The sequence below is a fragment of the Amblyomma maculatum genome, chromosome 2 (genome assembly GCF_055883805.1).
Source record: "Amblyomma maculatum isolate TAMU_Amacu chromosome 2, ASM5588380v1, whole genome shotgun sequence".
NCBI lineage: Eukaryota > Metazoa > Arthropoda > Arachnida > Ixodida > Ixodidae > Amblyomma > Amblyomma maculatum.
Window position 1 is genome coordinate 41,893,232 of NC_139345.1, and position 27,602 is coordinate 41,920,833.

The following is a 27,602-nucleotide window of genomic DNA, read 5'->3' on the forward strand; positions in this document are numbered from 1 at the left end:
CTAGCAACCAGAATTTTTGGAGGGTTACCCTCCACTGGATCACCCTTTATTGAAGCTGTTATCCAGAATCTCCGTTTACAAAATCCTTAGTCCCAGGCTAACTGGTGTCCACAGCCCCAACTCCGGGTATTTTGCGTGGTGACAACAAAAACAAAGCAGCACTCGCAGCATTAGCGTTCAGTCACTGCAAGTGCAGACATGAAGACTGCAACACACGTGCGTGCTTCCACACGCGCATACACACACACACACACACACATGCACGCACATATATACTCGCACACACATGGGGAAAGAAATGTAAAGAGAGGGAAGGTTGGAAGAAAAAGGAGGGGGGAAAACTTAGAGAGCTTAAATACTGCCTTCACGGACAATAAGAAAAGAGGCAATAAAAGTCCTCAGTGCGTGCATGCTCGCACTGACAAATGTGCAAGAGGTCCTCCTTGCTCGTTTTTCCAATGAACATATGTGAAAAGTGTTCTGGCAAAAACACGCCAGGGCTGCCTTGCCCGACGCAGAGAAAAACAGCTCTGTGGGCTATGATTAGGCAGCGGACTACAGTCTGTGCACCTCTGACCCACCACTGTTGCAACACCTCTATCGATCTACTGCTGCAGCTACCATGCAGTGTCACCGACACACTTCAGAGGTGCTGCCAGACAGAAGGGCACTGTCACTTTCCATAACTGCAGGGTCAGAGTCATCACGTCTTCCAGTTGAGCGAGCCCTGAGCCATTGAGCGCGGTGGGATCATGTCTAGCAGGTACTGCCTGTGGAGATCGGGCGCAGGTGGCAGCTTTCCGGGAGCACCTGCCGCACTGGCAGCGCTCAGCATCTGATACGAGTAGGCGGCCAAGAGGGGTCCAAAGGGCAGCACATGGGCCGGCTGGGGGCCACCGCCACCTGCCTGGTGTTGGGCCCCAGGCAGGGCAGCCAGCTGCTGCTGTAGCTGCTGTGCCTGGAGCAGTTGCTGGGCGCTGAGCTTGGGCAGGAAGCCACCGGCACCGGCCGCCGAGCCCAGGCGCGGTGAGTGCGCTGCAGGTGGGGGAGTCGAAGATGGAGGAGGTGATGGCGCAGCGCCACTTGCCAGGCGCTGCTCGATCTCCTGCTCCTGCTGGAGGGCTTTGACAAAGGCCGTCTTGAGACGGTGCGTGTGCTCTGCCTTAAGAGCCTTCTTCAGGTTGGAAGTGACGCAGGCCTCGCAGATGACCGATGGCCGGCCAGCTCGTCGCGTGTCTTGCCACTTCCACACGGGCGTGAAGTCCAGGCCGCACTGACTGCAGGCAAATGGCTCGGGGGGCGTAGCACGTGAGCTGGCTTCCCCATCAGTCAGGAAACCGACTACAGTTTCCAGTCCCAGCAGATACACAAACTCGGGGCTGCTGGCATTGGGCACAAAGTGCATCTCCGGTGGGGGAGGCTTGGGTGGTGGAATCTGGAGCAATGTCTTTTCTAGCTGTTTGCGAAGAGCCAACTTTGCTGCAGCCTGGCGCTGTGCAGGGCTCTGGTTGTCATTGGCAGGAGTCAAGCTGGGTGGTGTTCCCTGTAAGCACAACAGAATCTTCACCATCAACAAAGAAACAATAGAATCCCAAACACCTGTTTGAACTCTACACCCACGGCTTGTACCAGGCACCAGAAAAAGAATTACTGAAATTAAAACATGCAGACTAAAGTTATTCCCCTTAGACAGTGCAAAACTTTGTGACCTTGAGAAAAGCACATTTGTGCAATAACTTCCACCAGATTCTGTGCATAAATTAAAAGGTACTTTCAAGACCCCGAGGTAGCATCAGAAAAACTTGAACTTGAAAGTGACTTTCAAGTGCCAGTGACATATTGAATTTCTGACAAAGTTTCCATGAAATGCTTTTAATGAAGTCTGTGTTCAGCCACAAATATACTATAGACAAAAGCCTCACTTTTCTCCACACATTCAATGCATGAAAGTGGTGGGGGTCGTAAAGCTTTGCAGTCTTCTCAATTCCCCCCCCCCCCCCCCCCCTTTTTGTCAAATGCCTTTGCCTTAAAGGGGTCATGCCATGATCATCCAATATCCAGTAGAACCCTTTTGTAGTAAAGTCACTGGGACCAGCAAAAATCTTTACTATAGCAGTTGCTGGTAATGACATGGTCCTGAAGATGCTGTATGGTAGGTAAATGGCCACTTACTGAACATGTCTTGTCGCTTAAGGGGAGATGCTACTCGAAAACATTTTTTTCTTAATATTGATGCTAGGTGAATGAAAATTGCACCACTTATAGAGATTTATCTCCTCTTTCTAAATATGCTTTTAGTTTTAAAATAGCTTAATGCCTTCATATTCAAAATGCCATGCATAAGTGAAAAACAATGCATGTTTGTGCAGCTGCTCTACAGAGCAGCAAGCATGATAGGGCAGAGCCAACTACTTCTTTTTGTCCCCAACACTCCACTGAGTACAAATAAGCAACGTAACAACATTCCCTTGGCATGCAATGTTTTGAGACAATTTTATATCTGGTGCCTTGTTTTTAGTGGCTAGCACCAGATAATGTTTTTAATTTGCATGCCCAAAAATACTGCTGATTGCATTTAAACCTAGATACTTGCATTCTACACAGCCTAAAGATCATGCATGCCAAATTTGGTGTTGATTGAACTAAAATAACGACATAAAATATTGTGCACAAAACCCATATTCGGCCCAAAATAAGAATTTGAGAAAAAATGCGATTTAAAGATACAAAAGCTGTTATTGCTGTTGTAGCAACACTACCTGCATGAAAATTGCATGCAATGCAGGCCAGGGTATCATGATACAGTGCACAGTTTTAGAATTCACCAGCATCATATGTTGCTCCCACAGTGACATTGTGAGCAGCATTCTCAAGACGTGCTTTCTTCGCTAGTTAGCGATGCTGAACCTTGCTTCTGTCAGCCACTGCCTTGTAACCACAAGGTGCACTTTTTTTGTTATGGCATTAAACTCCTTATGGCGCACTTGTTTCGGCAAACCAAGAATCACACAAAATCGAGCAAGTTGATTGTATCCAGCACAAATAATGCGCGCCCCAACCACTGCATTGACGTTCACGGCGAAAATCTCCCTCGGGCTGGCTGAAGGGCGTCGTCCACCGGAGCTGCACACCGCGACGAGCACAACTACGACACAACGGACGCAGCACACGCTACACTGCTGCAACGCAGCTCTAGAACGACGAGAGTCCTTTTCACTTCTTGGCCAACTCGCGAACGGAAAGTTAGTACCGTCCGCGCTCCCGACAAGCTAGCTGCTCCGCTCGCCGGTGCGTTCGCGGCACCGATCTCGCCGACAAAGGCACTCGCCGTACTAGGTCTCCTCAACGCTCGAAGTTCTCGAAGATCCTTATCTTCTTATCCAATGCACTGACGAAATCGTCTAAGCTGTCACTGAAACTTCAGTGCCCAGCCGGCTTCGAGCTGTCAAAAGTGTCGCCTCCGCCGAGGTTAGGCCTAGCTTCCACGGACGTCTCCACTGCACGCCGTTTTACTTTGCCGGTGACTTCCCTTGAACGCGTGGTTTGATCGGTACTTTCGACACCAAAAGTCACGTTTCTTCTCGGATTCTATCGCAGCGACGAGCACGAAGATGCGTGAAATTTTGAAAACACGCCGAGAAAACTAGCGAGCAAGCGTGACAGCGAGCTACGCATCGCATGAAGAGCAGACGAGCTATGGCCGCTTCCCACACTGACAGCCAATGGCGTGGTCGAAATCGCACCACGTGATTTAAATGGCCAGTGAAAATGCTAGGTTTGGGCGGTGAAACTTTTTTTTTTTATTACTTGCTGGGGGTTTGTGAAGCGGCAAAGCCAGCTTTAGGGAGAAAAAGCGTAGGCCTGCCGCCTTGCAAAATTTCAGTGGCGTGCGACGCCGCGATCTGACGCGTCACGCGCTTGAACATGGGTCGTATCTGCCCCTTCTTTAGCCACCTTGCGTGCTTTAACAGACTTTTTAAATGATTTCGCGACTGTTTTCGGCTCTGATTTTTTTATATATTAAAGAGGAAGGATCAGTGTTGCTGAAACAGTCAAAATCACAAAAGTGACTTTTTTACTGAAAATCGCCGTTTTTCGACCCGCGTCTCCCCTTAAAGCGGATTCACCCATGGCAGTCACATCCACAGTTTTACCGCAAAGCTTGCACTTAGCCCGATGCGGACTCGTATCAGGCGCAATCCACTGCTTGTATTCGTCATGGTGGAGCCACGTAGCCTGAAACTTGCTTTTTCCGGGCATTGTGTCACATATGAAAATATCACGTGCGCTGACAGGCAGAAGCCACGCTCATTCCAAAAATGCAAGCACTAGGGCAACGCCAGCGTAGAAACGGCCGCACGGCTCGGTAAACCTATTTAAAAATGTTGGGCTCGGTGAGTGATGGCGATGCGATAGCAATGGGATGACGCAGCCGCGCGCCCACTGCAGTGTTGCCAGCCGCCTAACGAGAATGCGCTAAATAGGCTAAAAATAGATACGTTTCCTTCCCCGCAGTTCATTCAGAACTCAGTCAAGAATAAAAGTTTAGCAACAAAAACGTTTTCATGACGAGAAACACCAGTTCAAATTTAGTATTCAAGGAATTCAAGAATCTTCAAGGACCAGTCATAAATTCAAGGTTTTTAAGGGCCTTGAAAACAGACTTCCGTAATTCAATGGTATTCAAGGTTTTCAAGCACCTGTGCGCACCCTGATAGAGCTCTCGTGACTAGGCCAAGGAAGCTGGCCTAGTCACGAGGGTTCAAAGGTCAGTTGTGGCAATTTTTTTCCCAGTGCAGCTGTGGAGAGGTGCAGATGAAACTGATGCATGTGCAGTACCTAGCTTGCACAGATTAATGAAGTTGGCGAATGGCAGCAGTAAAGCTAACGCTCTAAAATAAAAATCTCATAGACGATCAATGAGATTCATATGGCATACAGCATATGGTTCATATGGTCGAACCTTGATATAACGAGCCTCAATGTAATAAAATTAGAGATGTAACGGATCTTTTTAATTTCCCAATATCTGCCCCATTGAAAACCATGTATTTTGCACTTTTGATTTAACGAAGTACTTGCGCATCATATGCATGTACCAGCAGCCATCTTGACAATCGGACGAGAACTAAAACTTTAGTCGAGACACACCGCATTCTACATTTGCCCCTTTACGAGCCAATTTTGCCGGCAGTCTGGGACCAGAGAGCGAAACAAAATGATAACGACGGGGGCATACCACCGTGCCATCTGACTTGTGCATACAAAACCCGCGGTGCGGAAGCTTTATGATGAGTCATACCATGATGCCACTTGGCAGTCGGAATGACAAAGCGCTAACCGCAATTACCGTATTTACTCGCGTAGTGACCCACCCCTTTTAATGAAAAATCAACACGAGTTTATGGAAGGGTTCAACACGCGGGAGAGTCTAGATTCTTTCCTTTTTCTTTTTTTTTTTTTAACGAGTCATCCATCCTTCCAGCCATCAATTATCAAAGAAAGCACGCGGTCAGTCGCGATCATGACGTCGGCTTTTAGCATTGTTCGCTTTAAAAGGTATTTTCTACTATAACAAGATCGAATAATTTTGTAGTAGCCGACGGCGCCCACCATAATCACTGCGTGATAAAGCGAACCTACTGGAAACCAGCTTGCGCAACTGGGCGAGGCAAGCAAGCCAGTGCAGGTACTCCTAGTGGGGCTTCTCACACCGTGTCAAGATCAGGTGCTCGACATGCGCCGCGGGATCCCCTCAATACTGCAACTCGAACGTGCTCTCTCGGAATGCCTTACCTGAGACTGGGGTGGCTGGTTGGCCGCGCTGGCAACCTGGTGAGCAGCACCTGGTGCAGCGTGGTTGCTGGTGAAGTGCTGCTGCGAGCCATGGGGGCCTGTTCGAGACAGTGAGCCCGCCAAGTTGTTGATGCCTGCAGCAGTGGCTGCGCTGGCGGGCAGTCTGAGCACATTCTGCTGCAGCTGGCCCAGGCTGGCTGCAGCATTGCTGCTGCTGGCTCTCAGTGCCGCCCCCGAGCTAAGCTGAGACTGGAGCACCCCGCTGGGAGATGGGCCCTGATTGCGAAGCTGCAAGCAACAACACACTCGGTTGCAGTGTGGATCTTGAGTGGTTACAATGCAAGGTGCCCGCCACACTGCATGTGCGAATAGCAATGGGACCACTGCATCAGTAGTAAAGTGACACCAAACGGATCGCCATCACTGATGCTGCACACAAAACTGATAAAAAAAGCAATGCAGTGCAGCAATACGCCTGCGAGCCAATAGAAAGAGGTATGTTCAAATTTTTAAAGGTTCAGCATTATTGTCAACATGGTCACTTCAACACATGCGCACTATGCATCAACATACAAGCAGGCAGCACTGGAAAAAAAAAAAAAAAATGTGGGGGGCACTAAGCTCTGCCTTCATGGGTACAACACAATAGCGGTTTTGTCTTTCAACTGCGGCTCCCCGTGCAGATCCTGGCTCGCCAAAGGCACTTTGCTACTTGCCTAATTCCTTAATATTTAATTTGTGCGCCTATTATCTCACAGATACTCATTAGTGCAATGTTGACTGCTACCAAATTATGTGAAATGCCACCAGACACATATAAAGCTCCACTTCAACCATGACGTACATATGTGCCTGCGTGGCCTGGAGGTAGCATCTCTGACTGATTCTAAAGGCTCCCAGGGTGTTCGATTCCCTTCTCACTCTCCCATCTCAAAGGAGCAACCAGAGTTGGCAGCTCTGCCACGTCACATGATCTCGTGACGTCACACAACCCGATGACCAACCTGTGCCTGGCTACGTCACTTGCTGACTGTCAAGTGCCATAGTCACGCCCGTGATTTTTCGCTCACAACACCATGCCGAATTTTTTGAAAATAGGGCCTTTTAGAATATGCACGCACGCACGCACGCGCGCACACACACACACACACACGCACACACACACACACGAAAGGCGTCAACATGAGGTTTTTTTTTCGGGCTGACATGCAGCTTACAACCCAGGATCCAAAATGTGCAGCTTTTATAACCCGAGCACAGATGAGGCCTGCTAAAACAAAATTTATAAGACGGTGCACATTTAATATTTCAATAATGTATAACTTGCTTGAAATGACTTTTCATATCTTCACGTGCAGTCTAGTATATATCTGGCTTTTGTTCACTAAAGATGGTATAGGTCTACCGTGAGCACAGAAAACTGCTTTGAAAACTTTTGTTTACATGTGTTCCGACACTGCATAGCTACCCCTTTTGACCCCATCGGCCCAGCCAGCAACAGCAGTGCCACTCTGCATCAAGCTTACGTCACATATCAATGTCTGGTTCCCCCGCTGTGGTGGTGCAGTGGTTAAGGCGATCAACTTCGGTGCCCAAGGATTCGGGATCAAATCCCGGCCGTGGCAGCCGCTTTTCGATGGAGGTGGTCGAAATTTCTGGAGCCCTCCACTACGGTGTCCCTCATAGCCTGCGTTGCTTTGGGACATGACACCCCATAAACTAAACCAACCAATGTTGGTCTAGACAGCTATATAGGTTCCTCAGAAACTTTGTAATTAAAGAAAAACTTGTCCTGATCTGGGGATCGAACCCGGGACCATCGCCTTTCCGGGGCAGTCACTCTACCAACTGAGCTAACCAGGACGGTCAGCACAACAGATGGTAGGGCGAGAGCGAATTGATCAATAACCCGAAGTGGGAATCGTGTTGGTCGGATATTTTAGGGGAATCCCCCAAGGTGGAGTAGATTTGTAATAAGGGCGTAATTACTCATCGACATCCACCCAAGCGTAGCCATACGGCTACAAAGAAAAGCTATACAGCTTTCACACAATTCCCACTTTGAGTCATTGATCAATTCGCTGTCGCCCTGCCATCTGTTGTGCTGACCGTCCTGGTTAGCTTAGTAGGTAGAGCGACTGCCCCGGAAAGGCGGTGGCCCCGGGCTTGATCCCCGGATCAGGACGAATTTTTTTTTTTAACTACGAAGTTTCTGAGAAAGCTGCACAGCTTTCCTTTGTAGCCGTATGGCTACGCTTGGGTGGATGTCAATGAGTAATTACACCCTTATTACAAATTTACTCCACCTTGGGGGATTCTCCTAAAATATCCAACCAACATAGCTATATGTAAGCAACAGCACCTTACCATACAGCCATTACTACCACTTTTCTGTTTCACATGACTTCCAGCAGAAAACCTGTACAAGTAATGAATATTTATTAAAAATGGTTTGCATCCTTTGTCTTTAGTGCCACCATTTGTATCTGATTCAGTTTAGGAAAATTCCATTGAAAAAAATTAAAACCAATTTGTGAACCGCAATTTGCTAACTAACTTATGATGTTCACCAACTTGATAATACTCATGACCAACTTGTGCCTCACTCTTGCTGCAAAAGAAAACATTACCACAGAAATGCAAAAGTACCGGTAGCAACAGTCAACGTTAAAGAAAAGAGTGGCTACATGTTTACCTGTGGCAACAAGATGCCCCTTCTGCATGTAACAGTCCGTTCTTTGCACCAAAGCAAAAACAGAACTAATCTTATTTTCTCAATTCTGATGTGCTCTCGATTATAAAGTGTGCCTGCTTTTTCAGGGGAAAAAATAAATAAATAAAAAAGTGCAGTGCGTTCAATTTTTGCGTGCGCCAGATTGCCATGCTTTGGAAAAGAAACGATCATTTTTCAACTGCTCTAATGACATGATGAAGCGAACCCTACCAACACCCAGATCTCCTTACTGGCAGATGTCGGTTCTTCGCTTTCCAAGTGAATATGTATGCCATTTAGGAAAATTTTGTATTCAATCCCCTGATCGCTTTGAACTCCCAACTGCGTCAGGCCTTTCTGCCTCCAACTGCATTCTTCAATCAGGCACATAAGTTTCAGGTGAACTGATGCACGTGAAGCTGCGAAATTGCTGCCTACCTCTGCACACACAATCACCTTATTTGAAAGTGTTTGCGTTGCTTAACTCGTTTTTCAACTTTCCGTCGTCATAGACGTCCGCAGTGCAGAGTGTGTACAATAGTACACAGAGGAGATGTAAGGAAAGCCAGTTGTAGCAAGAGAGCACACACACGAGATCAAGTGCCCAGACAGTATCAAAGAGGTGCAGTCTGCACATATGCACCCTTTACATGCCAGCAAAGAGTATAGCAATCGAGACCTGAACAAAGATTGGCTCATAAAAGTTTCGAAACATCGCAGAAATAGAGGCGGTCATACTCACCCTAGCGTTGACACCCACCAGGTCGGGTGTGCCCCTGCTGTTGGACCCCTGGTGCGGCTGCTGGTGCGACTGCGGTGCCTGCTGTTGCTGCTGATGGTGATGGTGGTGATGATGGTGGTGATGGTGGTGGTGGTGGTGGTTGCTTAAAGCCATCTTGCCCGAAGCCCCAAGGCTGTGGCCTGGATTGGCCACCACAGTTGGTGCACTCCGAGGCGGGGGAGCGAGAGGGGGGGCTGCTGTTGGCACCACAGTCGACGATCTTGCTGACGGCATATTCGGAGGTGGCACTGGTGGTGCAGGTCGTGCAGGCTCCGCTCGCTGCAGCAACTGGCTCTGACGCACCTGTGCAACAATGCACAGCAGCCAGGACTTCAACATGCATGCATGCTTTGGAAAATAAAGTTGCACCATGTACAATGTACACTGTAGAGCGCACAAGTAACTTGCTTGTAATTACCACATGGCTTGTACAGCATCAGTGATGGATGGAAAAAATGCAACGTACAAGGAATTCGGGAACACATCAATTTCATACCTCTCATGCATAAGCAGGATGGTTTATACATGTAACTCATGCATAGCAATGAAGCCATCTGCATTGCTGTAGTCAGATGCAACCGAAGTGAAGCAGCAAACGGTCTCCAAAGATGGCACGTCAGCAAATAGCTTGACGGACAATGAAGAAAAAGCACTACCCACAAGAAGTGCATGCTTGCTTCAAGCGCATATATCTCAGAAATGTGCTCTAAGAGGATATTACAGTATTTACTCGCATAATGCTCGCACTCGCGTAATGCTCGCACCCCCAACATTGGGCATCAAAAATTGTATTTTTTTTCCATTGCATAATCATTGCACCACCAATATTACCATCGTGAGAGTCGTCTGCTAGTAGTAACGAGCACGATCTGTGGAACGCTACCGAACCTAGCTGGCCTCGTGTGCCCGCACTACCAGGCGGCAATAGCGTGCTAAGGTAGATCATGCTCATCATCACAGGTTATGCTCGTCTTTTTTCTTTTTTTCCTCCATTATGCTTGTAGTCGTCGCCATTTTGCGAGGTGTCTCCTCATCTCATTGTCATTGTTCCGTCCGTGTTACTTGCTTTGTTCCACTGTCTACAGTGCTCTTGGTGCCGCATCGCGGTGGGGCGGTACGCAAGTTATACAGCTGCTTTTAAGCTGAAAGCTTCCGAGTATGCGCTGCCAGCAGGCACTTCGGCGTCAACGACTTCTGCATAGTACGCTACTGGAGACAGTGACTCTGATCAAGTCTCTGATCAAGAGTAGAACTGTATGGTCTGCTGTGAGCATTATACCATAAAATGCGGGGAGTGTTGATGAGGCTGCGTGCGGCAAATAAAGTGCTTTAGCAATTGGTGCTTTTGGCGACCCTGTACTTTTAAAATAAGGGTAAATTATGCTTGGAAGTATTGTTTTGGTTATATATTTACGATAACTGATGTTCCGTGCACTGAAATAAAGTGATAAGGCTGCGTGCCGGCGGCTGTTGAAATGAATAAGTAAAGATTTCTAACCGCCGTTGCTTTCGCCATTCAATTAGGTTTAACCAGAGCAAAACCACAAATTTTTTGTTACCATAGAGCTCCAAAACATTTGCTTGAAAATTTTCCCCACATAATTATCGACACCAACTTAGCATCAATTTTCCGGGAAAAAAAGTGCGAGCATTATCTTGGCACGTGCAAAAAGTGGCAACAAATAAGAAAGCAGCTTTTCTACAGAGTAGTCAGCGTTATATCACCAGTGAACGGCACAGATCCTGAATGGGGCAGAACCAGCACTGCAGTCTTCAACAGCAGTGATCAGACAGACAAGCCTGATTTCTGCCTACGCACCATGCAGAAATGATGGTGACAGCTCTGGGCTCTACTCTTGGAAATGTGAATGGCATAAACATCGACGCATGAGTGCATCTTGGCTGGCTCAGTGATAAGACAAAGCTTTACGCGCAGGCTGAAAAAAAAAAAAAAAAAAAAAAACCTACTGAGTTGCTTAAAACTGGAAATTTCAACTTAGTGGGAGAAGGTGGAAAATGAAGGGGGTGAGAGATGTGTACGCAAAAGCAGTTACCCTGCAGCTTGCTACTAAGAATAGAGAGAGAGAGAGAGAACACATTGGAAGTAATGAGATGTAGAGACTAACTCATTAACGAAACTTCAGGTTACAATCTGTGCACTGTGCATTACTCATATGTGATTGCTCAGGGTCAGCATAATATTTAATCATGTCACATGCCTTGAAGCCTGCAATCAATGTTCTTAAACTACCTAGCTAGAAATGCTCCTTTTACTAGAATTAGAGACGTTTAGTATAGCGTACACAGACACACGCAGAGGAATAGCGCACGCCAAAAATATTGTGACGTGCACTGCGCATGCGCTATACGATACCTGAGACCGAGCTCTTTCATACGATTGGCCAGCATACGCCGAAACTTCAGTTTATCGTGCCCAGCCTTCACGTACGATAGAAGATCAGCGTTGACAAGATGGCGGCGTCCAGGCCGCCCGCTTCAGAGTGAATTTGTCTTCTTTACCGCGTTTTTGGGTGCGCTGCCACCTATAAATGGCACACGGGGTCTTCGCTTTGCCTCGTGTAGCATTCAGCTGAAATAATTAGTGAATAATTTGCTTTGTTTTTTATTTTGAACAGTGGCAGAGCAGTCCCCAAGCCTCACGAGTAGCGTTGCTTTGTTGGCATGGCAACACCATGAAGCGGATCGCATTGGTTTGACAGCTTACACGTGTGTACAGTTGAATCCCGCCACAACGAATACCGCCACAACGAAATTTCCGCGACAACGAATAATTTTTTATTCCCCGCGAGTATCCTATAAGAATTAATGGCCTAAATTTCTCTGCACAACGAACCATTTTTGCAGAGCGTTTCCGCTTCAACGAAATTTTCGCGTTCAAAATCGAAACAGAAACTAGTTTTATTGGCGAGAAGTCCAAGTCAAATCCAAAGCCACATTAAGCATGAAATCAAGTGATTGCAGTTCCGCCATTTTGGCTTTGTGTCGTGGTCGCGTTGTTCACTCGCTGCCTTTCTCTTCGACAACGACGAGTTTTCATCCGCAGGACACGATGGCAACGCAAGTGAAAAAACGCAAAACTCTTTCCCTTGAGCAAAAAGCTCAAATAATCGCCCAAGCAGAAAGCGGAAGGAAGAAAGCGGCAATTGCTGAAGACTTCGGAATTCCTGCAAGTTCGCTGTCAACGATTCTAGGCAATAAGGACAGCGTGAGAATGGCACTTGCTTCAGGCACATCCTCGAAGCACAAAAAGGTGACGCGGCCCCTCCATGAAGAGTTGGACAAAGCAGTGCATGCGTGGTTTGTGGAAGCACGAGCCAGCAACGTCCCCCTGTCCGGAAGCATCGTCCAGCAGAAAGCCTTGAACTATGCATGCCTACTTGGCATTGATGATTTTAAAGCCAGCATTGGCTGGCTAAACCGTTTCAAGGCCCGCCATAACATCGTTGGAAAAGTGTTGTGCGGCGAGTCAATGTCAGCAGACGTGGACGGAGCAGCTGCTTGGAAGGCGAGTAACATGGCCGGAATTTTAAGCAACTTCGCGCCTGCAGACATTTACAACGCCGACAAGACCGGGCTATTCTACGAGATGTTGCCGGCTAGGACGCTCGACTTCAAGGGGCAGCGCTGTCACGGCGGCAAACACAGCAAAAAAACGCATCACAGTGCTGCTTTGCACAAACATGGATGGCTCGGGCAAGCGTCCGCCGTTAGTCATAGGCAAAAGTGCCAAGCCGCACTGTTTTAAGGGAACTCGTAGCCTATCTGTGCAGTACAAGGCGAACAACAAGTCATGGATGACCCGCGCTATTTTCACCGAGTGGATGATGGCATTCGACCGCGACATGAAGCGGCAGGGCCGTAAAGTTTGCTTGCTTTTGGACAATTGTTCAGCGCATCACTCCGACGAAGTCAAGCTCACTAACACGGAGCTGAGGTTTTTCCCTCCCAATTGCACGTCTGTCTTACAGCCTCTCGATCAGGGCGTGATTCTTAGCCTGAAGCGCGCTTACCGCGGGAGGTTAATTCAGCGGCTGCTTTTTAACACTGAAACCGGCCGAGACACGAAGGTGGACTTGTACGTGGCACTGCAGATTATGTCTGCTGCCTGGAGCACACTGGGGCGCTCAGTAATTGTGAACTGTTTCAGGCACGCCGGATTTGCCGAAGGTCGACCCGTACACTCTGCTGGCCTAACACCAGGCGTTACAGACGACGACGAAGAGGCGTCACCGGCTCCGGGGATCGCGGCCGCCTGGAAAACGCTGGGAGAAATAGGAACCGTGCCGCCTAATCTCGAGCTCGACGAATACATCGGCGCTGACGCTTGTGTTGTTGTTCACGAAGATGTGAGTGATGAGCAGATCATAAAAGCTGCCCGGAATGATAAGGACTCTTCCGATGAAGAAGACGACGACGTACAGGAAGCGCCGGCTGCGGCAACCGCCGTACAGGTGATGGACGCTTTTGATGTCATCAGGAATTTCGTTGCTGTCCGAGACGACGATGTTGCAATGGGTTTGCTGACCGAGTGCGAAAATCGCGTGACGGCGTTGCTCGCCGTGAAGCGTAAGCAAACCAAGCTTACAGATTTTTGGCATTAAACACCTTTGCTGCTGCTTGGGCAATTCTTTCTGCGTTTCACGTCAAATTTTTGCGATAACGAAGTTCCGCGAGAACGAATTTTTTTTCGTGCACCGTGAATTTCGTTATAGCGGGATTCAACTGTAGCCCTAAAATATGCTTGGCAGTACGGGGCTGAAAGGAGGCCGGTACTCACTATGACGGCAATACAAGGTAAAAGTATTCAACATGGGAATACCAACGTTGGGGAGTACAACGCAGCTGCCGCAGCAAAGAAACTGGCTAAAATTCTGACGAGACTTGGCTAGTTTTGGCTTAGGAATAATAAAAAAAAGCTGAATGTGTTTTTTAATTTTAAATCTAGATGTCACCACCGTAGTTTGCGTTGGCGCTTTCGTACGGCCAACTATGATGCAACACACGGAATAGCGTCTCGTAATTTGCTGGCGTTTATCATACGAAAGCGTCCATATGCTATACTAAATGTCTCTATTAATCTGGTGCAGTAGGCCTCATAAATCTACAATTCATGAAATTTTTGAATTTTTAAATGAGCCAGACCTGAGTTACCACAGTTTTACTGTATAGTGCCAAGAACCTTTATTAAATGTGCTAGCTTACCAAGGAGCAGTGTGTGGACGAAACCAGAGTTAAAAGTCCAAAAGAACGCCAGCGGATCTAGGCATGTAGGAATTAAATTGAAGAAAAAAGGGCTCACAAGCAGGAAAGACATGCACAAAATAGAGTGCTCATGCAGGTTTAGGCTCCAAGCAACAATCAGGACTGAATAGTTTGCTAGGATAACTGTGCTAAAGACATTCAAATAATTTTACATTATAAACAAATACTGCCTTACTATACTTGCTCATGTAATGAACCCACTTTTTTCAAGGAAAGTCGTCATCAGTCTGGGGGGAGAGTTCAGTATGTGGAAAAAAACTACAGTTGATATAGTTTGGTTTGTGGGGTTTAACGTCCCCAATTAGCGAAATCAGTGACTGGGGACCTTAGCGGTAGCGTACTACAAAATTTTGGGGATCGCTTAAAAGCCCCTTAAGAAGCGATAGTTGAGAAATGCCCGCGACACAGTCAAACATGGCAAAACCACACATGCCGTGGCTACACTTCTTTGCATCGCTGCCTCATGCTTGGCACTATCCAGTGCTGTGAATGTTTAGCAGTTTCTTCCCTTCCCTACTTCTTGCTGCACTTACTTTTTCAACGAACTGTGCCGCCTTCTTTCAAGGTTTGTAGCCAGCATTACCCCCCTGCTCACGTGCCGCATGCTTTGCCTCAAGGCTCCAAAGCCTAAAGCTGACTTCTCCAAAGCTGGTTAGCGATCGGTCAGAGATTGCTATCAACGTCCATGGCAGCAAGCAGCACTTGTGACAAAAGCTACAGCACGGTGAAATCAATAAATCTGGCCCCCTTTCTGCTTACTCCAAGGTTGTTTTCACACACACACACAATCGCCGACTGACCTTCTTGAGCAGCACCAGCTTCATCTCCTCATTGCGCAGCTCTTGCCGCAGGCTTCGCACCAGAGCCCGGCGAGCGGACAGCTCCTGCTGAGACAGCGGCGCCTGAGGTGGCTGCGGTGGCTGAAGCTGCCAGCCGGTGCTTCCAGTTGCTCCATTGACCAGGCGGTGCCCATTGAGGCGGCCAGTCTCCTCGTCCGACAGCACAATGATGTCATCGGGGCCAAGGCGCTGGGGACCAAGGCCTCCTTTGCGCCGCCCACCCGAGCTGCGCACCACCTCCGGCGATGGAGCAGCTGGCACGGGGGCCACCGCCGGCACCGGTTCTTTCCTGCAAGAAGCACACAAAGCAACGCTGTCATGCACAGCAGAACTCTGCTGTTACATTCCTGGCAGCTTCATTTTACAGGCTACATTTTCATAATCCAGACCCATCCAAGCTGAAACAAATCCACACAATACAGACTCTACTGTTATGTCATAATCGTGGCTTGGGCATCAGCGAAAGTGCTGCACTGTACTACTAAGAAGAAAAACCATGCAGCCTGGTTACTTTTGGCAAAGACTGCACATTTTAATTCATGCACACATTCAAGCTACTATGTTTCTCAATTGGTAAATTTTTTCTTCCCCGACAGCCCTGTGGAAAAGCAGCACTGCTCAATGGAAAGCCCAAAGAAAAACTAATTTTACGCTGAACAATGTTCATACCAGAGCAGGCGGACAAAGAAATAAAATGTAAATTCAAGCTTAATTTTATAATGCATGCCAATTTCTTTAGCTACTTTCTCACTCTTTCACTATCAGTTTTACCACTTAACACCACTCAAATGGGTGGTGACACAAATTTATGTCTATTGGAATTCTGCTTTGGAACTGTGCGTGTATGATATCAGTAAACATGGATCACCACATACAATTTACCAGCACTTAATAATTCTAATTGAACTTTTTTCTCCTGAAGTTTCATTTTCAATTGTCATACGGAGGTTTTGACGTCACAACTGAGTATGAGAACATACAAACTCTTATGCCAAGCTGCCCCAGAAGCCAGAATGACATCGACTTGACAAAGAGCTATTGTAGTTTCTGTGGGGGCTCACATTATCCCGCCGTCACTTGCGATGCTGAAACTGTCATTTGGCAACCCACAGACGAAACCAGAGCTGTGCAGCAAAAAAAATTCAATTGCAAAACAGGTGCACGCGAATTTCATCAGGTGATCCGCATTAACTAATGGCTAGGAAAAATTTGGTGCGTCTACCCCCCTGTAATGTAGAGTAGAGTGTGTCTCGCAGGTTTTACATGCTGGCTGTAATCAATTTGCATTAGAGAAAAAAAAGGCATGGACATTAAATAAATGAAGCATAGTCAGAGAAGTGACTAGTGACCGTCTTATGCACTCCTTGACCCGCAAACTTACTTGATAGAAAGATCTTCCACTTCCATCGTGTCCAAAGCAATGGAAGATGGTTCAGGTCGCTCATGGCGTCTCCTGCAGTGACAAAAGCATGTCACACAAACAATCTTGGCGTTTACTGAAAGTGCACGCAGAAATACCAATGATATTCATAGAATTTTGCTGCTCTAGCAAAAGAATAGCACTAGAAAGAATGCCCCGAGAGAAAGCAGCAGGAAGAATTTCGGGTACCTTAATTATTTCTCTTATTCTGCCCTCCCTGCTTTTCAAGACAGCTCCAGATGTAGCTTGTCTGAAATGACTACTAAAAGCTACTGGAAAGGGCCCTCTGCCCCCATCACATTGTGGCGCAGGCTTCAGCTTTACTTGGTTTGAGCTCGAGGTTCAACTAGCCCCTCATGAAAGAGTCCTTTCTTGGCCGAAGCACCAATTGGATGGACTGAGCACCAGGAATGGCTGTGGTGGTGCAAAGAACAAAGTGAACCACGTAATTCATAGTGTCGACGCAGTCTGGAAGGGAGCCCTACTATACTACACTAGTCTTACAATGCACAGTGTACGTGTAGCTTTTGAGTCTTGCCACCAAGAAAGCAAATGTGGTGGCCGCTGCCGGGATTCAGCCGCCATCCTCTGGTCCTGTAGAATTCTAGAAGCATGGATGACAAAATAATATTTTGTAGGGATAATTTAAGAATCCTAGATAGCCAGACATTTTACTTGAAACAAAAGTTGGCATTCACTTCCAACTGAAACTAAATTAAATATCTGACAAATGTATCACCAGTGTTTGAATTTGGCAAAGTAAACAGAAAGCAACTGCGCAATCTATGTCTGCTTGCCGATGACCGCATCCAGGCTGAAATTGATACTATCTTTTCCTGCCACAAAATGTCACATGGCATAAACAAACATGACTGCTGTGTTAACAGCAGCTTGTCTGCCTATACAATGCATGGCACTTTAGCCTAATATATAATGCTAGTATTTAGGCTTCTAACATTTAGTTAAAACATCAAGACCTAAACCAAGGCAGTGATGCATAGTCTGAAGCAACCATATGCTGCGTATGAAGCCGCAAGTTTGAACCATAGCTACTACAGCTGCTGCATTTCAACTGGAAAAAAAAAAGAAAAAATAATAGATTTGTAGAATATAATAATAATAATAATAATAATAATAATAATAATAATAATAAAAACAAAAGCCACTACCAGCCACTGCTTGCTCTGTAACATTCGGCGCTAACCACTCAACTACGCCACGTCACAGGAAGCCGGGAAAAATTTCTGCATTTTATGTCATGGCCACATTTATAATAGAACATGTTTTGAGGTGTACAGGACATTGCTGCCTGTCTAAAAATTACAACTTCTTGACCCCGCCGGGGTGGCGCAGTGGTTACGGCGCTCGACTACTGTTCCCAAGGATGTGGGATCGAATCCCGGCCTCGGCGGTCGCTTTTCGATGGAGGAGAAAAGCAAGGCGTCCGTGTGCTGTGCGATGTCAGTGCACGTTAAAGAACCCCAGGTGGTCGAAATTTCCGGAGTCCTCCACTACGGCGTCCCTCATAGCCTGAGTTGCTTTGGGACGTTAAACCCCACAAACCAACCAAACCATCATAGTCTGAGTCGCTTTGAGACGTTAAACCCCACAAACCAAACCAAACAACTTCTTGACCATCGGAGCATGCTGCCTGCTCTCACGACTTGCAACTAATGTTCTGGATGCCTATGCGCACTATATTGTGCACTGGAACCATTTTAACATGTGGAATTTCACAGCGCTGGCAAATTTAGTGGCACCGGCTTTTCGGTCATGCTCTGCTACCGTGGACGTAATTTTCACTGACCACGGAGCTGTAGCACAAACCTTGAAGGAAAAAAGTGCGACGAAGCTTCAAAACTGACAAGCGCAGCAGCGAGGACACTATTTTGCTGGTAACTAAATCCTATTTGTATGTAAACATTTCGGGAAGCGTTGAGATGACCGAGGGCTCAGTTTTTTTATACGTAGTGCAAGAAGGAGCGCAAAAGCTTGAGAAACATGTAAAGTATTGTGCATTACAAGCGCTCTATGTTTATTTTTTCTTCCTTTATGAGCCCATCACTCGGTAAATTACTCTCATCATCGTTTTATATATTTCGGCTGTGGCCGTCCCTTATTGTGAGGCGATGGTCGATTGAGAGTACACTGTTGCCATGTCGGCCCCTGAAAAATGCTAACCGGTCGACGCCGTGGGCTGCGCCGGCTCGCTAGCAATCACGGAGTCTCCGCTTACATCATAGTGTGCGTCACTCTACCCCAACTATGTAATCGGAGGAAACAGTTTGAATTCGACTGGCGGGAACAAGAAAAAAACCTCAACTTCTTATCGCAATATCTCAGCAATTATTCGACTTTTTGCTGCCAGATATGCGGCGACAGTGTCACCAAATGTAGTTTATTAGATTTTCATAGCATCTTTGGGTGTCTTTAGTGTCCCTTTAACGCCACAGGTTGCTTTGCAATACAGCTCCTTGTTGAACATGGCCACCTTTTTGCTGACAAGAGGAACACAACTGAGGGCATCAGCCTTAAGCTACAAAACAGAGTCCTCTCCTTTTGCGAAAAACAAACAATATGAGAGATAAGATTAGAAGAGATTGCAGATGGCAGCTCGAGGTGATAGGCATGACACCATGCATGCTCTCACGTGAACTAAATATATATAGTCAACTACCAATAGTTCAAATATAAAGGCAACCAAATATTGTTAAATTATGCAGACCTTGAATTGAAGGTTGTCTTTTTACTCATACACTTGATGTTGGTGGCACCAAAGCGTATGTTCAAGTTCGAATTACACTCCTTGCAGACACATTTTTCTGCCCCCCAGAAGTGGTACCAAAAATGGTCGTTATTTTTATTTAATAAAATAGTATTTTGGTTGGTGCAAAGCACAAAGAAACACCATAAAAATGCTACAGCAATTTTTAATACATATATCTTCAGTCTCTGGACATGTGCCTATTCCAAAGCAAGAAGGCACAGAGGAAGTCCTTCTTATATAAGAAAATTAAAAATCAATTAAACCTTCCTATTCCAGGCTTTTACAAATGTGCCAGTGCTCGGAGCACAGAAATGCACACAGTGTTATCTTGCACCGCCTGAAGAAGGTGTGAATTTCCTTGCACATACGCTTCCCAAAACTGCCTTTTTACAAGGAACCTAACACAAAATGTCATGTCAAGTCATTTTCTGTTATCTTCACCATCTGCTTCATTTCAAACAAGGCCCTCAATTCTGCTGTCATCATATGAGGAACAAAACTGAAATTTTCAGCATCACTCGAGCCGGTCATCATATGAGGAACAAAACAAACTGAAATTTTCAGCATTACTTGAGCCGGTTGCATTGTCACTCTCGCGCTCTGCTGTGTTAATTTCTGCACTGACAAGTTTCCTTGCCCAGGCCAAGCAAAGAAATCAGTGTTTCAATATCCGTGCCGCGATCTCTCGGCAATAAAAAAAATAAATCTTTGGACGAGTCATCTTAAAAGGTTATCGGAGTGCCAGAAAGCACATAATGAGCTGGACTCGTCATGGCCCAATAATGACAGTTGACTTGTGACGAGCGTCGAAAGGGAATTTGAAAAGAAACACATGCTTGGACCCATGAAACGTAGGAGTCAAGCCAGTAAAATGCACTGCTCACCTTGGCTCGGGAGGCGCTCTCAGAAGTGGTCGGGGAAGCGCCTGGCCCAGAATGCCTCGGAAAAACGGATTGGTCTCCATGGTTATGGCCTAATGGAAGCTACAGCTGCTCTTTTTACCAGCGAACAGTTGCAGCACTGTCGCCACTGGCATCCTGCAGGAGAGCACACAAGCACGCACACATGCCGTTTCAAGTCGTATGTGACAGAAACATCACTGAACTCAGTCAAGACCTTTCGACAGCCTGCACAGTTTCATTTGCAGCTGATGCATGCGGCTATTTTAGGTTCTTAATTAGGGGTATAGAAATATTCAAACATCTGAATAGTGAACTAAGTATTCATGTATTCGATTAAATGAAATGACTGAAATGGTGCGCTTTGGAAACCATTTGAACAGGAACTTTGGAATGCTTTTTGATCTATTGGCTCTAGGTCCGAATAAGGTTTACTGCAGTATTCTTCATCGATGACTGCTCGAAAAGCAAGGCCTACTCCGAGGCTGGATACCACCTTTCAGCAATTAGTAGGTGCAAAACGAAGCGTTCAATGCTGATACATGGTCTATTCATTAGGCAGTGTGCGCAGCATTTATATATGGCCGCTAAGTCCTGATGACGCAGCAAGGCTTAAGCAAGTTGAGCAATCCTGCCTTGAAGTCTGGTCTTGGAGACCATGGCTCACACACGCTATCACCTGTTTCACGTCCTGAGGTTTAGTTGTAGTTACTTTTGCTGTCGACAAGAAAAGGTACTTTTCCTATACGTATAACATGACGGTCATCGAATTAACACACTCATTTTATGTTGCGGCCCCTTAGTGGATATAAGTATTGTGTCCTTAAAAAGCTGTAACTTTAGCCCAAGTTAGCAAAGTATGCAACGCCACTGCTGACAGATGTTTCACACTTTTGTTAATTTCGCACGATTATTCACAAAAGCAGCGAATATTAGTCCAGATATTTTACTTGTATTCAATTCAGTAAAGGAGGTACAGTATTCATAATCGATCTGGTTTGGAAAAAGTACTATATAAGCAGATCCCTATTCTCGATATATTAAAGTTTTCTGGCTGATAGCAGGTGAGCAAATTACTGTAGAGCCCACAAGCAGGCAAGACACTGCTACTCATTGCAGACTGCCTACAACAATATATGCTGGGCGGCACAAGGACAGATCTGTTATTTAAACTACCCAGAACCCGTGCACAAAACATGAAACTGAAATTGTCTGCAGAACAAGCAACAATTTGGACAAATTCCCATTCCATGCTGAGCATATCTAAATAATGCTCTCGGTAAGAACTGACTCTCTTACTTTTTATGGCCGAGTTCATATTTATTCAGCAGAAAAAATCCTTTCATTGCTAAGAAAACAATTTATGAGAGTGGAATTCCTAGTAAATTTTCCCCATAACTGGTCTCTTCGTCAAAAAAATAAAAAATAAAGTGCATAGTCTGTAGTGTGTAATGTAATAATGCACAGAAATTGGAAGCGAATTTGTTCAGCACAATGTCGCTGAGCCAGGTTCAATGCTCGCTATTAATCTATGATGCTGCGGCGTATTTTCTGTTACTTACTAAAAACCTGAAACATACCGTTGTCTAGCATTTAAAAGAGTTGTTGCATCTTACACATGTAAAGCACCAAGCACTTTATCAGTGGATGCCATGGCTAAGGGCTAGAGCACACAATGTAGCCGTGGTAATTAAAAGTAGTTATTGTAAGCTAGCATAGGGCCTAGTGGAAAGAGTTTTTCTAGGGCCCATTGATACTCAGAGTTCGAATGAAGCAAAGCATTCAAGGAGGAGTGGGAGAGAGCCAAAGAAAAAGCCACTGCTTTTGCACCAATACAACATAAAGCCTTAAAACAAGTAGCAGAACTTTGGTGCAAAGCTTTTCTCTCTTTCTCTCACTCCCCATGTGCACACAAACTTGTCTAAATTGCACACTTATATAGACATGTCCATACAGTGCACGAAAGAGCGCTTGTGAATAGATCACAGCGATTATCCATGTGCAGTCTCAGTAGCAATAAAGCAATATAACTTTGCAAAATAATAATTCGGCATGGAAATAATATGGAATACATGAAATATAGAATAATAAGCTTGTCAACATTTTTTGCACCTTAAACATTTGCCTAATTGCCCTGGCTATACAAGAGGATGTTCCTTGAGGTAATTCAGTCAGAATACAAGACCTTCGTTGTTGCTAAACTTATGTTCTCACTTTTTCTGCCAATAAACTCTGATCAGAAATATTAAAAAAAAAAAAAAGAAAGGCTAACAGCAGCAAACAAAGCAGCAAACAATGTCTGCTGCAATAACAAAAGCCAAGTTCACTTTACCCGTACTAATAAAAAATTTTGCTCACAGAAACAAAAGCATGCACTTGTAAAACATTCCAAAATGCCGTTAATACTTGACTCCTGTGTTAGCCCAGCTGCAACAATCAGCTAGGTTACATTCCTTCTGATCATTGAATTCTATAGGCATACTAAAGATCTAAGCAAATTTCGAAGTGTTGCAGTTGCATGCCAATCATTTTCACCCTAAATTTAACAAGTAAATGCTCAAAATTAAAAGCTAGTGCCCAGTGGTTTTGTTGCTGACGTAACATTCCACTGACCTGCAAATCAAACGAAGTAATGCTTGGCTCTGCACATGAAAACTTAAAAGATACAGGAGGAACAAAACTGAAATGGTCGCAGAGTGGTTTTTTGCAGGAACAGCTGAAGCAAATCAAACTGCATGAGATACAACAAGTTATGCAACTAATAAATGTGTCAGCAATGAATTCTGAAGACTTCCTGCTTACTAAGAGCTGTAACACAACCATGGAGGGCCAATAATAAACACCAGTGTTTGCAAAATGGGTTACAAGTTTTATTTCAAGCTTTTATTATCACTCTAGGCTCAGATAACACTATCGGCTTAAAAGAACCAAGAGTGTGGACCCAGACTGGACAGAAAAAAGGCCTTTCATGTACCACTGTTGCGTTTTAGATATAGCAATATCAATGTTAAATGTAGCAAGAGGGAAAATACTACTCGAGCTTCCATATTATGGCCACTCAAGCAGCCTAGCAAAGCCGGTGGTGGCGGTAAAAGATGCAACAGCAAGCCATTCAAAACTGTACCAGTCCATTAAAATAGACAGCGGGCATTCGCAACATCTCAGACTTATTTACAGGAGCTCGTTGGGAACTATTTCTTAGTGACCTGCACTTATCACTTCACAGTCCTGGCACGTGGTTCCGAAAAGCGTCACCAGATTTCTGTGTCAGAGAAACTAAGTACTCAATGAAATCACACCGGCAGCGCACGTCAGTCTATTAAATGCAGGCAGTGACGGAAGTTGAAGCACAAGCCTCCGCGTAACATTCTCGACAGCCGCGGACCCTTGCAGGCAGGTGACGGTCGCAGGCGCGTACGCACGCTAGACCCTATCACCTTCAACGAGATGCCAAAAGGTATCCGCGCCATGTTTGCACTCAAGCGTCGTCGACTCCGTAATGAGTGGCGTACGCAGACTGCCTGGTCGAGATGCATCCGCCAATAATCGCGCTCCTAGAACCCGCTCACGGCGGAAGTGCAAACCAACAGCGCGAGCCGTACTCGCTCAAGCAGCAAAAGCGGCCTCCGCCGTGTCCGTGCGGCGCTGAAACTGCGACGAATCGGCCGCCTGCGCGAATTGTAGGTCACGCACTACGCCCAAGCGCGTTGGGCAAACGTCGCCGGTGGATGCGACGGCCCGTGAGACAAAAACACGAACCACCACTGTTCGCTTCGCAACGTCCGTGCGCGCGCTACCATCTCGGCGCGCCCTAGAAATAAAAGGGCGGACAAATAATGCGGTCGTCCAAGAAAACGCGAAGGCGTTGGTTCGCGCAGCGACTGCTGCGTCCCTTAGCGACGAACAATTGATTCTGAAATTCGTCTATTATATCCCCTATCGCCGACTGTCGTTCAACTTGCAGTCGGGGAAAGAGGCGATCACTGCCACAACGTGAGCGTTAGCAGCAAGATCGCTTCGCAAACCAAGTGCAAGTCCAAACAAAAACCACCTCAAGGCGGCCTGCGAGCGCTACAGCACTAGGGACATGCTACGCAAACGTGTCGAAAGTGATCCCAGCAACCCAATCACGAAAGGCCGCAGACTCCCTGTCGGCGGCCCGTCATGACACGCACGCACACTAGTCACAAATGCAGGTGTCGTAACATGCTCCTATCCCAAGACCGCAGAGACTTTAGTTTGATATGTGCTACTTCACATGGTTTTTACATGTCCGACAGCGCGTGATGCGAACCCAGTGCTATCAGACCTACGAACCCAGTTGAACAACAACACCGCTACTGCCTCTAAGAAACCTTCCCCTTAACGCCGGCAGCATCGGACAGTAGACGGCGAGCCATCGTCGGTCGCTGACCCGACCGGTCATTTCTATCAGCGCAAGAACTCTTCGCGTAGAAAACGGCCGGACGGACGGCCTCAACGCTTCAAACCTTTCAAGCGCTGTCAAGCACTATATTAAACACTCGACAGTGGCTTGCACCACACCAGCATACAACAAGCGACACACAGTAGACGAAATTCGTGCGATGAAACAATTAACCGACGAGCCGACCTTTCAATTAAAGGCATCGCAGTCATCCGCTTACTTGGACGGCGCTCCGCGCGTCCGACGCTCCGGAAAGGGTAGGTTCATTCGTCTCCTTCGACCACACATCTTTCACAATGATGATGTTACAAAAGTAACTTCAAAAAGATGGACGTGAAGAGGCCCAAAAATAATAAGTTGGGACTCCAACCGTGCCTCAACGCGCCGTGTCGTTTTCAAAATGGCGAACTTTTCGTTAATTACCGTCTCGGGTTTTCGTCTGCCGCCCCTTCTTTCTCTTTGCTACCTAGCCGCCTTGCGACGACGGGGATGGACAACGCCGCCGCGGGAGAACATTTTGTTTTGTTTATTGCTTAATCATTTTTACTTTTTCTTTACCGTTTTCACACATCGCATGTTTCGCAGGCAGTCTCCGCGTCGCTTAGACCGCTAAATTCATGCGCACAAAGCCGTTACTAATATATAGTTTTATTAATCCCCAATCAACGAAGTTAGTGCCCTAATATCTTGGCATCTCAAAACGCGATTGCGTCGGCTCCTTGGCTTAACGCGGCGCGACTCTGCAGCGACACGTAACGTTGGCTCTAAAACAATGGCAGGACCTCTTAGCAGTCGTACAACTCCGCCAGCTGGGATTAGAACACATGGATCGCACCGAACAAAGAGATGCCGAGAAAAGAGAGCCACAACACGACAAAAAAAGAAACGAGAAGGAAAGGGAACGAGAGGCGCGGAAGAGGAGGGGGGGGGGAAGGGGCACTGCTGCCACTCCGCTGCGCCTGCCGCCGATCCTTCCTTTCCCAAGCCGACATGTCCCAAGCCGTGCCAACATAAAACGGAGCCGGCGAGTTCATTCCCTCCTCCCCCGCACCTCCAGCCGTCAAATACACGCACATTCAACAAGCCTATCACTAACACAAAACGACCGAGGCGCCGCTCTACGCACGAGTAGATGGCGACACCTACCTAATCTAACCCCTCCCCCCCTAAACAGCACAGTATGTTTTCTGCTCCCATTCGAATTTTTCGTGGCACAAGCAAACTTTGCGGAACCAAAGGATTATGAAGCAAATAATTTCAAGAAACCGAACGCCAAAGTCTGTCTCATTTCGAATCGGCCCCTGCAACGCCAATTTAAGCTCAGAAGCAATGCACGCGGCTGGCCAGGCAAAGGAACGACGCTTTCCGAATGACAATCAGTCCACGGACGTGACCGCGAGCCATCCGCCAGTGACGGAAACACTAAACTCGAGATTTCGAAAGAACCAGCGGCGCCGGCGCAGTCTTCGATCGACAGTCTTTTTCGATCGAAGTCCTCGTCGCCAATTGCAATGACTACTAATTCCCCCTCCGGCGCCCCTCCCCCATCGCTAGCGCCGCCTCCTCAGGACCGGCGAGACGTGCGAGCCCGAAAAGCAAACATGCACAAAAAACAAGTAAAGACAAACATGGCGATCCGACTATTGTTTCGCCTATCACGAGCATTTTTTTTTCTTTTGACTGGGAGCCTACTTTAAGGGGCGCAGAAGTTGCGCTTTTTTTCTGTGGAAAGCGTGACTCTCAGCTGTTTTAAACGAGCACTACAGTGCGCAAAAGAGAACTAAAAACCACGTTTCTCTAAAAGTATTTCTAAACCAGGGAGAACGAAATGGGCATTCCGTTAGGCCGTTGGCAAATGCAGTCGCAGGCACAGAAAACTATTGGAAAATGCCAAGCTAGAGTTGAATGCAACGGCATCGCATACCGGTCGTCGCTAGACCGTGGTGACCCCGGAGTCAGGAAAGTGGCCGCTTACCTCCATCTGCTCAGCGCCGGCATCCAGATCAAAAGTCAACACATTTAGGCTTAGCCGACCTCAGTTATCCCAGGACAGAGTCGTGGTCTGTCGCGCAGTCGTCGGCACAAGCGCCAGCACAAATCAAACTCCGATGTCGCACAAGCACAGCTTTCACTCGATTGTCAGAGCGCTCGGAGTGCCGATGTCCCGCTGGCGCGAGTCGCCGGCTCCGGTGAAAATCCGACGCTCACGGACAGTCTTTCCGGCGCGACGGCTATTTAAGCTGCACGGACACAAGAAATAGCTCGGCGCCGTGCTTGACCGCGTCTAGATGCCTGAAGTAGCAGCGGTTTTCGACCAGGTGACCGGTCCACTGGTTACGCTTTCTTAGGTTTGTGCTGGTTACCGGTGGTTAGCGGCCAGACGCTGCGCCCGGAGCCCAGCAAAAAACAAGGCCAACATCCAGCAAAATGGCCGCCGCCCACGGCGACAAGAGATTCTGGAGAGAGGAAGGCTTTTCGCTCCCGCTTCTCGGATCGGACGGCTTTTTTGTTTCCTTTCGTAGGGGGCGCGTTCCGCACCGAGCGTGCGTGCGCTCCGCTCTTGACCTTGTAGGCATAAATTAGGCGCTTCTAATTTACCGCTTTGCGGTGGCTATTTTAACATTTATTTTCTTTAATGGTGTTCTGCAGAATACCATCCATGCGCTACAGAACAATTT

At 46.9% G+C, this 27,602-nt stretch overlaps 1 protein-coding gene across 2 annotated transcripts; it reads right to left on the bottom strand.

The window, feature by feature from the left end:
• Window positions 1-13: 13 nt before the first annotated feature.
• On the bottom strand, window positions 14-27,434 carry LOC146198508 (uncharacterized). Of its 2 annotated transcripts, none has more exons than XM_084594007.1 (7): window positions 26,900-27,434; window positions 20,484-20,636; window positions 16,794-16,865; window positions 15,374-15,701; window positions 9,252-9,593; window positions 5,797-6,084; window positions 14-1,543 (listed from the first exon to the last, which is right to left on the bottom strand). In XM_084594007.1, exons 2-7 carry the CDS (start codon window positions 20,561-20,563, stop codon window positions 704-706), a joined length of 1,950 nt encoding a protein of 649 aa, XP_084450133.1. In that variant the 5' UTR covers window positions 20,564-20,636; window positions 26,900-27,434; the 3' UTR covers window positions 14-703. The 2 variants fall into 2 exon arrangements, with proteins under 2 accessions (XP_084450133.1, XP_084450134.1); XM_084594008.1 differs by lacking the exon at window positions 26,900-27,434 and adding an exon at window positions 25,145-25,346.
• Between the last annotated feature and the right edge of the window lie 168 nt (window positions 27,435-27,602).

Excerpts from the sequence above, each read along its gene's own strand:
- LOC146198508 (XM_084594007.1), bottom strand. The coding sequence starts at position 20,563 with ATGGAGACCAATCCGTTTTTCCGAGGCATTCTGGGCCAGGCGCTTCCC. Across the intron at positions 16,866-20,483 it reads AGAGCGCCTCCCGAGCCAAG|GAGACGCCATGAGCGACCTG; the intron begins GTGAGCAGTGCA and ends TTGTCACTGCAG. Across the intron at positions 9,594-15,373 it reads AGCTGGTGCTGCTCAAGAAG|GTGCGTCAGAGCCAGTTGCT; the intron begins GTCAGTCGGCGA and ends ATTGTTGCACAG.